Source organism: Porites lutea, chromosome 7 (assembly GCF_958299795.1).
Source record: "Porites lutea chromosome 7, jaPorLute2.1, whole genome shotgun sequence".
Lineage (NCBI taxonomy): Eukaryota > Metazoa > Cnidaria > Anthozoa > Scleractinia > Poritidae > Porites > Porites lutea.
The window spans coordinates 7,112,150-7,124,668 of record NC_133207.1 but is presented as its reverse complement, the minus strand read 5'-3'; the positions used below and the strand labels follow the sequence as shown (position 1 = coordinate 7,124,668).

General features: G+C 39.6%; 2 protein-coding genes across 6 annotated transcripts in view; both read right to left on the bottom strand.

The window, feature by feature from the left end:
* LOC140943231 (uncharacterized) overlaps positions 1 to 191 on the bottom strand; it is a 44,381-nt gene extending 44,190 nt beyond the window's left edge. Inside the window, exon 1 of the mRNA XM_073392299.1 lies at positions 63 to 191. Within this exon, the coding sequence (XP_073248400.1) occupies positions 63 to 97 (35 nt within the window). The 5' untranslated portion in view covers positions 98 to 191. The remainder of the gene's footprint in view (positions 1 to 62) is intronic.
* The window catches only part of LOC140944168 (uncharacterized), a 70,486-nt gene that overhangs the window by 55,594 nt on the left and 2,373 nt on the right, over positions 1 to 12,519 (bottom strand). For 2 of the 5 annotated variants that reach the window (XM_073393292.1, XM_073393294.1), the window contains exons 2-6: positions 9,372 to 9,655; positions 7,890 to 7,934; positions 7,449 to 7,624; positions 6,484 to 6,823; positions 5,380 to 5,701 (exon numbers count right to left, since the gene is read on the bottom strand). In XM_073393292.1, the coding sequence (XP_073249393.1) occupies positions 5,658 to 5,701; positions 6,484 to 6,823; positions 7,449 to 7,624; positions 7,890 to 7,934; positions 9,372 to 9,648 (882 nt within the window). In that variant the 5' untranslated portion in view covers positions 9,649 to 9,655 and the 3' untranslated portion in view covers positions 5,380 to 5,657. Of the gene's footprint in view, positions 1 to 5,379; positions 5,702 to 6,483; positions 6,824 to 7,448; positions 7,625 to 7,889; positions 7,935 to 9,371; positions 9,656 to 12,519 lie in introns of those variants that run through there. The other 3 variants (XM_073393295.1, XM_073393297.1, XM_073393293.1) reach the window with 2 other exon arrangements.

Genomic DNA, 12,519 nt, shown 5'->3' with positions numbered 1-12,519 from the left:
CAGTGATCAACATTGCAAAAAATCATCCTTTTGCGTACATATTTATCAGCCAATTCCCTTACCCCTCTCGCTGTTGATCGTTAACTCCACTGTCCATGATTTCCTGCCACTAATAGGGTCACTCTTGATATTTACATCTTTTTAGGCGTATTTTGGCCAAGAAGGAAATCATGTGAAAGAGAAATAATCAACAATCGACGAGCCAGAAACACCGCTAACAAAGAACAACCCGAAATGCTTCCGGGATGTTTCTTGGAATCGTGGGTTACTGGCTGCCTCGTACCCAGACGTCTATATTTTGATGAAAATGTGCGCGCAAAGGAAGGCGGGAAGGAGACAACGCGTCTGGCAGATCTTGTTTTCAAGATGGCGGCAAGAGCAATGGCGGACGAATATGCAGTTTTTAAAATAAGTTCAGCCCTGTTCATTTTGCGAATTTTGAGCAAATTATTGCCTATCCACGTCGTGTGTATGAAGAGGAAGCTGTTTTCAGCCCACACATTGGACTCAAGCATCATACTTAGTAATGTTTACTACCGAACTACATAATGTTTACTACCGAACTTTAAATCGAAAAACTACTAGCCGCGGACGGGACGGTACTGCCTTTAATTTAATGAAACTGCCGCACGCCAAGGTAACAGCCGGTCAGGAAAATTAGTAAGTTAATAAGTTAGTAGTCGTTTCTGTTAAGGACCCGAGTGATGAAACGATCTCTTCTGTCGAAGTGAAAAATGGCGAGCTGAGAATTGTTGCAACAGCCAAATGAAGCCAAATATTTTGTAAAGCTTTAAAATACTATTCGCTGCACGCTGTATCTTGAGTACTCGAAAAGGCAACAAACCAGTCTAGTCTCAAGACCTCTAAGTTATGTTATTAAATAGATGATAAAATATTTTTTAAATCTGTTAAATTTTTGTCTCAGGATTTCGCATTGTGTATCATTTGCTCGACAATGTAAGCTTATGTACAGGAAAAACAGCCACAAAACTAGGTCTAGGTTTTTTTTACTTTTATTTTTTATTGTTTGATTACCTCACTGGGTACTAGACTTGTCACTGAATGCACAGCCCGCGGTGTAAATAAATTCTACTTACTTTTTATTTATATACCTCATTTTATGATGAAGCTGTGTCGAATAAGCAGCAATACTTATTGTCTCTATTGTTTTTTATTTGTTTTTGTGATATTACACAGTAGACCAATTGGGTTTTGCCATGCTCTTTCATAACACATCATTTGTGTCCTAATAAATAAATTATTGGTAACTTTGGTTTTAATTTGATAGACAATTTTGTTACCCTGATTGAAGAGGGTGATGTAGTTGATGAGATACCATCGTAACTACCATTTGGCCAGACAGGAGACGTTGCCCTAGACACTTTTTTAAAAACATAGGCACGTTAAACGTGCATGAGCTATTTTGAATGCTTCAGTGTAACTTTAATGCGTCGGTGTAACCTTACCAAGAGTGATGAATCTACCTCTTTCATCCTAAATGTAGATTGGGTTTTTGTACGAAATTGCGTATTGCCGTACATAAATGAAAACGCGAAACGCTCAACTGAGTCGATCCTCAAGCTATATATTCACTTTCCTCTGTCTTTCCCTGTTACATCTGATGCAAGTTAAACAAATCATTAAAGTGAAATAAATTTCTAATCACCAAACGTTAATTAGAAGGAAAACTCTAAGGTTTCCTCGGAGTTTCTTAAGCCTCATCGAATACTGAATAGTTACGAAATACCAGGATTTTTATCATTGTGGTAGATGGTTGCATCATCATAATTCACGAGGTTTTCACGTGCGATTCTACTCAGTGAAACAGTCTTTAACTCCGACAACTTATTTGTTCATGTCTTAAAAGCTATTGCTTCTCAAAAGACAAGAGCCTTTTTTAAGGCATTGGTTACAAAACGAAACAGGTCTTCATACGTCCAAGTTACTATTTAACATTGTGAAAAGCCAATCTGCATGAGATGTACAGTCACACAGCTGGCACGTGAAAGTGTTGGACTTTGCCCCCTTTCGTCGTTCGTACGTGAGGGAATTCGAGTTATCACACAGTAAACTAGTAAACAGAACTATAAAAATAACTCACGCACACAATTTACACGTGAAGATGTTGGTCTTTCGCCCTTTTACAATTCGTACGTTAAAAAAAGGCAAATTCTTTACTACAAAATTTTCTCAAACGATTTTAAGAAATCACCTCGGCTTCATTATAACATCTGCAATTAAACTATGTTTCATGCAACGTCAAGGTTGATAACCTAACATTTATTAACATTTGTGAAACAGTCTTAAACTCCAACAACTTATTTCGTCATGTTTAAAAGCCATTGCTTCTTAAACGACAAGAGCCTTTTTTAAGGCATTGGTTACTAAACGAAGCAGGTCTTCATACCTCCAAGTTACTATTATTATTGTGAAAAGCCAATCTGCATGAGATGTACAGTCACACAGCTGGCACGTGAAAGTGTTGGACTTTGCCCCCTTTCCTCGTTCGCACGTGAGGGAATTCGAGTTATCACACAGTAGTCTAGTAAACCACAGGCAGCCCAAGCGCACTAGTTGTGGGTGCCGGCTTCAGAGGTCATTTGGTCGAAATATACTAGAATTATTAGTGTATTATCTGATGCCAAATAAATGCAAAAAGTCTTAAAGATATGAAGTCTTCTTGTTTGTCTATCTGTACTAGTAGCCTTTAAGATAACGAAAATCAATATTTCTTGGATTATTACATGTGATTCGGGCCCTTATTGTTCGAATTTTATCACATGTATTCGAATCTACAACGCTAAGGAAAAAAAAAATCATGATCACGCGAAATATTAATTCAAAAAGCTCCCTTACCTTTAGTTCATAGCCACTCTGTGTCCTACGGTCGGTTTAAACGCCGTTTAGTCGACTTTCTTTCCATCGAATACTGAACACTATAAAAGAAGGGAAGGCTGGAGACCTTCCAACCGACCCTCGCCGCTCGAAGGCCCATAAATTCCAAACAAAGCGACCGATCTCCCTAAAATTGCCACCAGCCAGACCGAAGAGTGTATACCTACCCGTTCGACGAGCGCCAGGTTCTAAATTCGGCTGCATGAGCTCGTGGAGCGCTGCATTTGGCATCAGATAATACACTAATAATTCTAGTATATTCCGTCCAAATGACCTCTGAAGCCCGAACCCACAACTAGTGCGCTTGGGCTGCCTGTGAGTAAACAGAATTATAAAAATAACTCATGCACGCAATTTGCATGTGAAGATGTTGGTCTTTGGCCCTTTCACAATTCGTACGTAAAAAAGAGGCAAATTGTTTTACCACAAAATTTTCTCAAACGATTTTAAGAAATTACATCGGCTTTATTACAACATCTGCAATTAAATTATGTTTCATGCAACGTCAAGGTTGATAGCCTAACATTTATTAACTTCCAAGAAAATTATCAAACTGCCGAAATATATTCTACTTATATCATGTTACTCTACTCAATATAACAGTATCTAATTATTGTGTCGACTAGCTTCCTCCAATTTTATTCCCTAACGCAACCGTTTCTACTTAAGTTACGCATCTTTACTAAATAGAACGAAAAAGGTCGGTTGAACTTTGTAAGCGAGAGAATAATATTTTTAAAGCTTGTTTACAGGATTAACAATACTCGATACAGCTTTCAAAAAATAAGCTGCCTTTTAAACTTCTAAAACCACTCTTTATAGGGCGCATACTTTCGAATGAAAGTCTATATCTAAATATCAATTATTGCTTCATTGGAAGAGATTTGAAAATATATGATCTTTTATACTCTACCCAGTTGTAGCAGGCGAAACAGAACTCATACTGACGTGCGTTGTACCGATACCCGAATTAGGTCAGAAATGCCTCGAAGCAGCATCCACACTTAAATATGAACCCTTAAACAGCTGCATCACTGTTTACAGCGTTTGAATCATGAAGATATTTTATGTAATGCTTCCAAACACCTGTACCCGTAATAAAAGACGAAAAAATTGTGAAGGATCAAGATGGCGGTCTCAAAGTGCCCTTGCTCGACCTTTACCAATGCCATGTTTAAATAGATGCCAAGATCTCATTGGTTTTTAAGCATCAACTCATAGTACCTTCAACCTTACTGGCTCTTGCAACAAACATCCCAACATACAAAGCCACAAAGATACATACGCTTACACCACTGACATATGAGCTATTTTTTCAAAATAGCTCAAAAATAATTGTGTTTGAATATTTAAAATTTCATGCCAAACAAGATGCTGTGAATGCCATTTTAGAGAATGATGATTGCATTGTCCCAGTGCCAACTGGTGGTAGGAAAGACTGAGTATTATGAAGTTCTTGGGATCATTCTACCCAGATTCAACATTGTTGTTCCTGTGATTGCTTATACATGGTTCCTTTCTTGGCAAAACCTGTGGTAGCATAAAATTCCCCTCAAAAGTCTCCTGAAGGGGTAGTTTTTGACCTGCTTTGGAGTTGCAGAGGAATACAAGATCATCTAATAATAAATTGACACAGAATTACCTTGAAATGCAAAAAACGTTAAGATAAGTATAGATGGTTCTGCATAACTACTAACCCCCAACCCCCTTCCTAGAAATTTTAACTACAAAATCATAATCAAGATACAAGCATTGAATGGAAAGAACAGTAAAAACAGGCCCCTGGACAAACTGGAAGAATATGCAGTAAAAATCACTACACTACGCTATTAGTAGGCTAATGTCAGGTCTATTAACAGTGTCAAGCAATGAAAAATGCCAGCTGTTTTATGTACTAACCAGAAGCTCAGCCATGCAAAACCCTCACCCCTTTCCATTGCTTCCACCTCACCCAGAGAAATAGAAAATATTGCTCCTATTCCTTAAATTAGTGTCACTGGACATTGAATTGATGTATGTTTTATGAACTTCTGCCAAGATTATTGAACTGAGATGTGGTCAGGTCATTGAACTATGGTCAGCAAAAGAGAAAACCTGCACCTGCACCCCTAATCCAACTTAAAATCGACCTACCTGTCTTGCCCAAAGTAATAAAGTACTTTGAATTAAGAGATGGGGGGTTGCGCAGGCTAATGCGGGGACTTAACTGAAGCCCTGTCCACAATGATCACGTGTTCACACATCGCGCACGTCTCGCGCTACACTCCGGCGTTGCGTTTGCCTCGTTTTTTATGCATTTTGTAAGTACAAACAAAAAGACAGACCGGCGACTAATCCACGAAAATTTGAAATGAAAATATAAAACGATTTGTTAAAAGCTAGTTTTACATCTCCCAGAAGGATTGCCATTGGAATGAGATTTTTAATTGTAATTGATAGAAGCCCTCAGCAAACGCCATCATTGGGCATGATAGAGCGATTGAGTGTTGGGCAATCGACAAAATCACAATCCAAATTACTGGCAGGAAAGCGTTCTTGTTACTATGCCTGTTAGCATTAATACCTTTATATATGTAATAATTGCCTTTTCTGTTTGACAAGATAAAGCTAATGAAGTAAAAGTTAGGCCTTTTCTGTTTTTGAAATACTTTATTAATTTTTCATAATTGAGGCTCAAGCAAACTTTTTGCCTAGAACTATCTCAATTATCTAGCTGCAGCCTCAATATGAATTCTTCCTTAGTAACAGACTTGTTTGCTGACTCAGCGCACGTAGACTACCAAGACATCTGCCTCCAAGACATTTTCTGAAATAAAAGGTTTAAACAGCGAGAACATAGTTGAGACCCGAAAGGTAGCCTGTTCCAGGCGTTCAGTTAGTAGAGCGCGGCGTTCAAGATCGTATGGAGCGATTGTACTCGTGGAAAAGGAGACGAAAAAACTGTGCTTTTTTCCTCGTCAATTGTTCGCCCTCGCACTACCATCTGAACTCTGAAACAGTTTTTCTGAAAGGCTTTTTGCGGTACAAGAGTAACCACGAGGCTGACAAGTTGTATGGCCATTTCCAAGTTTCAAACACTCTCACATTCAAACTCGGGTTAAAGGTGTGGATTGTATCTCGTGCCTTTCCCGATTGTACTCGTAAAATGCTGGAAAGTCGCTCACTGGAATGCCAAAAAGTTGCTACCTAAATTTCAAAAGTTGCAACAAGAAATTTCTTGATATTTTTATATAAAAGTTAATTAAAAGCTTTCTTTTTCGTTCTTCATAACAATTACTAACATCGGTCAAGAAAAAAAATATATTTAAAAAATTGAAGTTTTGTATGAAATCGTTGACTTTGTCGTACTTGATATGTGCTCTAAACCTATACTTTGCTCAAAAGTTACTCAGAATGGCAAAATTCGCTCGAGGTTGCTAGAATCGCAAAAAGTTGTTCAAAAGTTGCCTAGCACAATCGGGAGAGGTCTACCCCCGGGTGTAATTACTAGTGGTAAGCAAAAGGCCGAAAAAAAGGGTGTAGAGAATGAGTATATCTTGATTCAGACGCGAAACGTTGATTAGTGTTCCTTTTAAGGCTGTTACTCACCTTTCTTGTTCCAGTTTGTAAAATCCGGAAGCTTGCTGTACAGTATGGCGTTCGTCTTCTTGTAATGCGTCTCCCAAGAGCAGTGATGCTTTTCAGTTATCACCATCCATCCTGCATCTTGAGGACATCCACCATAATTCCGGTTAATAAAGAAGCGACGCTTAGTTAGCTCATTGTCAGCTCCAGGGATGGAAAAGAAGTTCTGAGGCTGAGTCTGAATATCAAACCAGGAGCTCTGAGTCAGAGCCGAGCGAGAGAACCATTTGCTAGCGTTTGATTTTGTAGCGTTGAATTTCAACTCCTTTTTCAGATTTCCGCCTTCATAGAGAGCAACTCTTGCCTTTTAAAATCACAAACAAATCAGTTAGTTATTCAACTTGATAAAATTGAGATTCGCGTGTGGTGCGGAACGCGTTTTTGTACATTTCCTCTTTTACATGGTGAAAACCTGTCCCGTGTAGAGGTACATCCTTGCAGCCGAGTCAACTTTAGCGAGCGTTTGAGAAAAAAGCAGTTCCAAGTGTGTTATTCAAATGTTTGGGGGAAAAGCCTAAACAAATTACCTCGGATGGGTCAAATTGTTCCCAGTTTAAAACTATTCTGTTCTTGTAATGTTTGGGGTGTTTCGTTCCTTCATCGACGAAGCGTAGCGCGACAATATTGGATCGATTTGCACAACTCTTCCAACATTGTTGGGCCACGCACGCGCCAAGATGGCTTTTGCATTCAAGTTAACAAAGTCTTATATGGGTTGTATGCAAGATGCACTGAAGGTGGGATTGGTTGCATCCGTTTGCATAGTACACCATTGCCAACACGGACGCAATAACTCCACACATTAGATTGTAAGCCCAACAATGCGTTTGGGAGTTGTTGCGTCCTTTTGCACGTGGCTTAAGTGATTCGTAGCTAGTTGCAAGTGCATTGCTCGAATGGGTGAAGGAAAAGCTTATGAAAGAAAGTACCTGGCATGGCTTAAATTTTTTCCAGTTTGAAACTATCCTGTTTTTGTAGTGATGGTGGGAAGTGTTGGTGACATCAAGAGCCTCCTCCTTATTCTCGCTGGAAGTTTGACGAGAGTAGTAAAGTTTGTAAACATCTTCCTTTACTCCGGCTACAGCCTTAAACACCATTGTCCAGCCTGTAAAAAAGAAAGCGGAAATGGGAATCAATGTTAGGTCGGTGACAGAATGTGATGTTATTCTTTATGGGTCAGTCAATTCCAAGCCTCCGCGTCCTCCTCCCTCGGGAAGGGGGGAGGGGGGCTGGGGGTGCATTTGTCGGACATTTTTCGGATAAGCTGCAAATGCCCCACAGTGAGGCTTGGCGGTTCATACAAAAACAGAAAACAACATGTATTTGGTAATTGAAACGATTGAAAAAAAATTAAAACAACGGTATCTCGCCTCCGTTTTCCATATCGCAGTAAACTTGGAAAGCCTCGTCTTCACCTGTAAAAAAGAATACTTGAAAATCAACTTTAACCCTTTACGGCCCTACGAGTGATGAGCATCAAATTTCTCCTTGTAATATCACTGCTTTGTAAAACAGAGTGGTCATGAGAATTAAGGACATGATCACACTAGATGAATCTAATTGATACTTCAACAAATTCTCCCCACTACTTCTATTGAAAACGTATAGGGATAACAAATTAAAATTTGAATTTTGATGTTAGGGTTTAAAGGGTTAATCAGGTTTGTTTCAATGAAACGCAAAGGACTAAGTGAATGAAACCCTTCTGAAAGGGCGCTTTATACCAAAAGTCATATTCTTATAGTAAGCCAACTAAAACTGTAGCATTCCTCACGAAAAAAAGATGGGCTTTTTTCGAAAGTTGGCGCGAAAGTTCCGTGCGAGCTTGTTATAGGAATATTGTTCTGGCAAGCATTAATTCTCAAAAGTGACATGAATATATAAAACTTGTGACCATGTCGATTCGTAGCTTTGTCGCCCCATTTGAGGAAAGCCAGACTCCGGACTCCGGAATTCGGGATTCCCAGGATTTCGGATTCCACAAGCAAACTGAAAGCTTCCGAAGCTTTGAGTTTGCTTGTGGAATCCGAACTCCTGGACTTTGGAATTTGGAATGCAGCTTTAGAAATCTAGAATCCCACTTAAGATTTGAATGAGGAATCCACTGAGAAAGATCAGGAATCCAACACCTGCAATCCGGAATCCATTGCATAAAATCCAGAATCGAATCTAACATTGCTTGGATTCCCTTACATGATCGGAGGCAAACTTTGTGTCATTGAACAAAACATATCGTCTTATCAATAAAATAGCTATCTGTGCATTTGCGATAACAGACTCATTATAATCCAATTTCATAGTTAATCAAAGCTTAAAACAGGGCATGTTCGTTCGGTCATATTTAGTAAAATCCAACTAGTGGTCTATTATCAAAGCTGCATTCTGATTGGTTGAGCTACTACTAGGCTATATGTTATAGCCGACAAGTAGCGAAAAGCACCGGATTTTTGGCGGCAAAAAAAGGATTAAAGTCTTGCTTTAACTAGCTTAAGTTGTTTTCTCTCGATATTTTTGACCAACTAGTTGGATTTTACTAAAACAATTATTCCTCTCCCCCTCGTAGCCTCTGAGTCAATAGGCCTCATGGGCTATTGACTCATAACCCATTCGAGGAATAATTGTTAAACATATATATTCGTTCGGCATAAGTCAAACTTTGTCAGTGCATGTTCCGAATCCCTGACAGTTCAAATGGCTTCCCGTCTCGGTTGCGAGACAGGTGTAGACGAAGGATAGAGTTTTCTTTATATACCTCTATTTAACAAGTGTTGTGTTGTGGCTTAATTAATAGGGGTTTTTACGGTACTAGCTAGGTCCTGAACTTAAATCCCAGCTTAAAACCTGAGTAATACCCTCTAGTTTGATCCAGTAGATCCCATTTGCGCTTTCTTCTCCTTTGTGATTCTTAATATCTTTGCAGGAAGAACCCGGTTGAGACTCGTCCCCATACTCTTCGTATAGATTCCATCCACTTTCGGTACAGACAAATAGTTTCCCATTGTCCAACTTAAGTTGGCCTTTTCGATCTGCTCGGCAAACGCAATTGACGTCCTGGTCGCAATCAGCGAGATACAACGCATTTGCCACGCTGGCAGTAAAAACGACACCCAATAAGAGCATGTGCTTCATGTTTCTGCTGAGAAAGAAGCAAATTTGGGCCCAGGAAGGCAGAGGGGTAAGTCTTAAATATTGTTTTATCGGGAGCCACAATCGGGGTAGGAGACCGCAAGAGCGGGATACACGCGGTTCATACGTGCCAGTCAGAAACCGTCCCGCTGATTGCCTCTTTTTAGATTGTCGTTAAACAATAATCGCTTACCAAGTCTGCTTTAAAGCACTTACTGTTTAACCATTTGGTTAACGACATCCAATCAAAACGAGGCAGTTAGCAGGACGGTTTCTGACTGGTACGTATGAATCTTGCTACGCATTTTGACCGTTCAAAAACTGTGGGATTTTAATTTTCTTCGAGGACTAGCTCCGCGCCTTTTGGATCGATTTTCGATCCGAAGGTACGAGAAGAAGCGTGAATCTTTTGATCTTTATCCTGCAAAGTTTGAAAGTGCAGCAATGCGATTTTCTTGGGGAAAATTGCTCTGGCGCTGGAGCCGTTGAAAAAATGGATTCCGCCCTTTCCCTTCACTAAACGGCGAACTCAAAATCCTTCAAAATCGACTTGATTTACATACATACTTAGCGATATGTCACAATAGGTCAAGCAAACGGTAAATCCAGTACATTTCCTATCAAATAACACAGATTGTGATGGTTCCTGGTGATGTTAAATAAACATTTTACTAGAAGTACGTTTGTCGCAAAAACCTCGCGAGGCTGTAATTGGCTAGCAGTAACAATAAAGGGAAATAAGTCAAGGGGAAAAATTTAATTAAAAACAAAACCAAAACAAATAAGAATTGTAGAAATACATCAAAATGTTCAAACTCAATTGGAACTACAAGCGCTTGATCAGAAAAACGCCTTGCCAAGATTTCCACAGTTAAGTAAAAAACTGAGAACAATCGACAACGAAAGGTAGTTTGACATACTTTGTCAGCACATTTAAATACCAGGAAAAAAACGAAACGATAACTATCAGTGGTGAAACAGTAGGCCTTTCTTATGACACACTTGTATCCAAAATACAACAAAGGCACACTATTTTCGTTCAATTTCCCACAGCCGAGCAAAGCATCGACTAAGCTCCGAAACGGGACATTTTAAAATTCAGCCAGCCGACACGGGACTCCCCCACGGGGCCCTCACCGGCAGGGTTTCTGCTATGGCTTGTGAAAAAAAACCCTATAATCCTGGACAAAAGTCCTTGGACAGTACTACAATCTTGATATTTTTCTGTCATATCTCGGTTCCCTCTTAAAACAGTGCATCCTTTTCAAAATTTTCTTGCAGTTCTCCCTCCCCCCACCCTATACAAAGTTGAAACTCGGAAAAATTCTGGATACACGCGTCCAACATTGTGTGTGGGGTGAGGGGAGGGGTTGGACCTGTGTGAATTGGAAAACGCCCCAGAAATGCAAAAGTGTCCCAAGACTTTTGTCCGTGATTGTAGATAAAAGGTATAGGGCGTTTTCACATGACGTCATGTGGGTCATATTGGTGTTTCAAAGCAATGAAACGGCGGCCATGTTGGTGTCCCAAACAATGAAACGGCTGCCATTTTTTGGTATTCCAAACAAATCCTGTGGGAGTTAAACTCTTTTCTTATGTATTAAAAAACTCTTTCTTTTGTTGCAATAAATTTGCATAGATGCTGGCCACGTGAGTGAAAACGCTCTATGGAAGATAGAAGGGAAGCCAACGAGAACGCAAAAAAAGACAATAGTTTTAATCAGCAAAGCAACAACTTTGCACGGGCATCACGCTTTGTGCATTTCTTTGCCGTCACTACACGTCTACTAGGTGAAAGCGCATAATTTCACGTTTTACGACGACGAAAGTTTCTTTCTCATTCTGGACTTGGATATATATGGTCCTTCAGATAAGAATTTCAACTCCGGGAGGGTTCGCCTACATTTAACAAAGTAAGTGAGTTATAATAATCGAGATGAAGACTGAAAGAAGGCAAATCCATTTTTTATGCGACGTTTGCGCTACTGCTTGTACATGTTCTTACAACAAAATGGTGAGATAACTAAGTTTCTGAAATATAGGGTTAGTTCTTTGGGATAATAGACCCTTTCCACGGTTTTTTTTTTCGACTTTTGACATAGACAAACGTTTGTATGGATGGGGCACAAACGTTCTCCTAACCATACAAACGTCTATAAATTTTCGCAGCTTTGCAGAGCTATATCTTCGCATTTTCGAATTCGGCAATTTTACTAATTTTAAGGCGTTCTTTCCGATGGTGTCGAGGGATTTTCCCTAACTGATCCATGCAAAAAGTTGAACCGTGGAAGAGTCTATTCGGGTTAGGACCAGTAATACGAGATCACTTGGATCGGGACAACGATTGGGCGACATCATTTACATTTGTCGGAACGCTTTAAAGAACGAGGTAACACAATAGGCACTTTTGTTATTCAATGATACGCAAAGAACTGGCCGGGTATTCTGAAATTTAGCCCAGTTGATTCATCGGTTCTTTTGATGTATCATGATCCGCGTGATGTCGGATCACTGATCCTGATCCGAATCCTCCCCAAAAGGAAACTCCTATAAATTATCATCAAACTGCATTTGATCCGGAGAATAGAGAGCGGGAAATGATACGCCTACTTGCATAGACACTAATTATTGTTCAAGGACAATCCCAGATGATCTTTAGGAAAAACCAGGGGGATGAGACATTTGGGACCGTATCGCATTTCCGAATATCTGCGAGTTAGTGACAAATGGGGCACCACAATTTTCTGTAAATTGATCTAAACGGCGGATTATAGATCTTCTAAATTGAATCAAAGGGAAACCATATATCTGTAAATTGACACAATCTCGATAAGACATATACACTTTAGACTTTAACAAAATTCTCTTGGAATG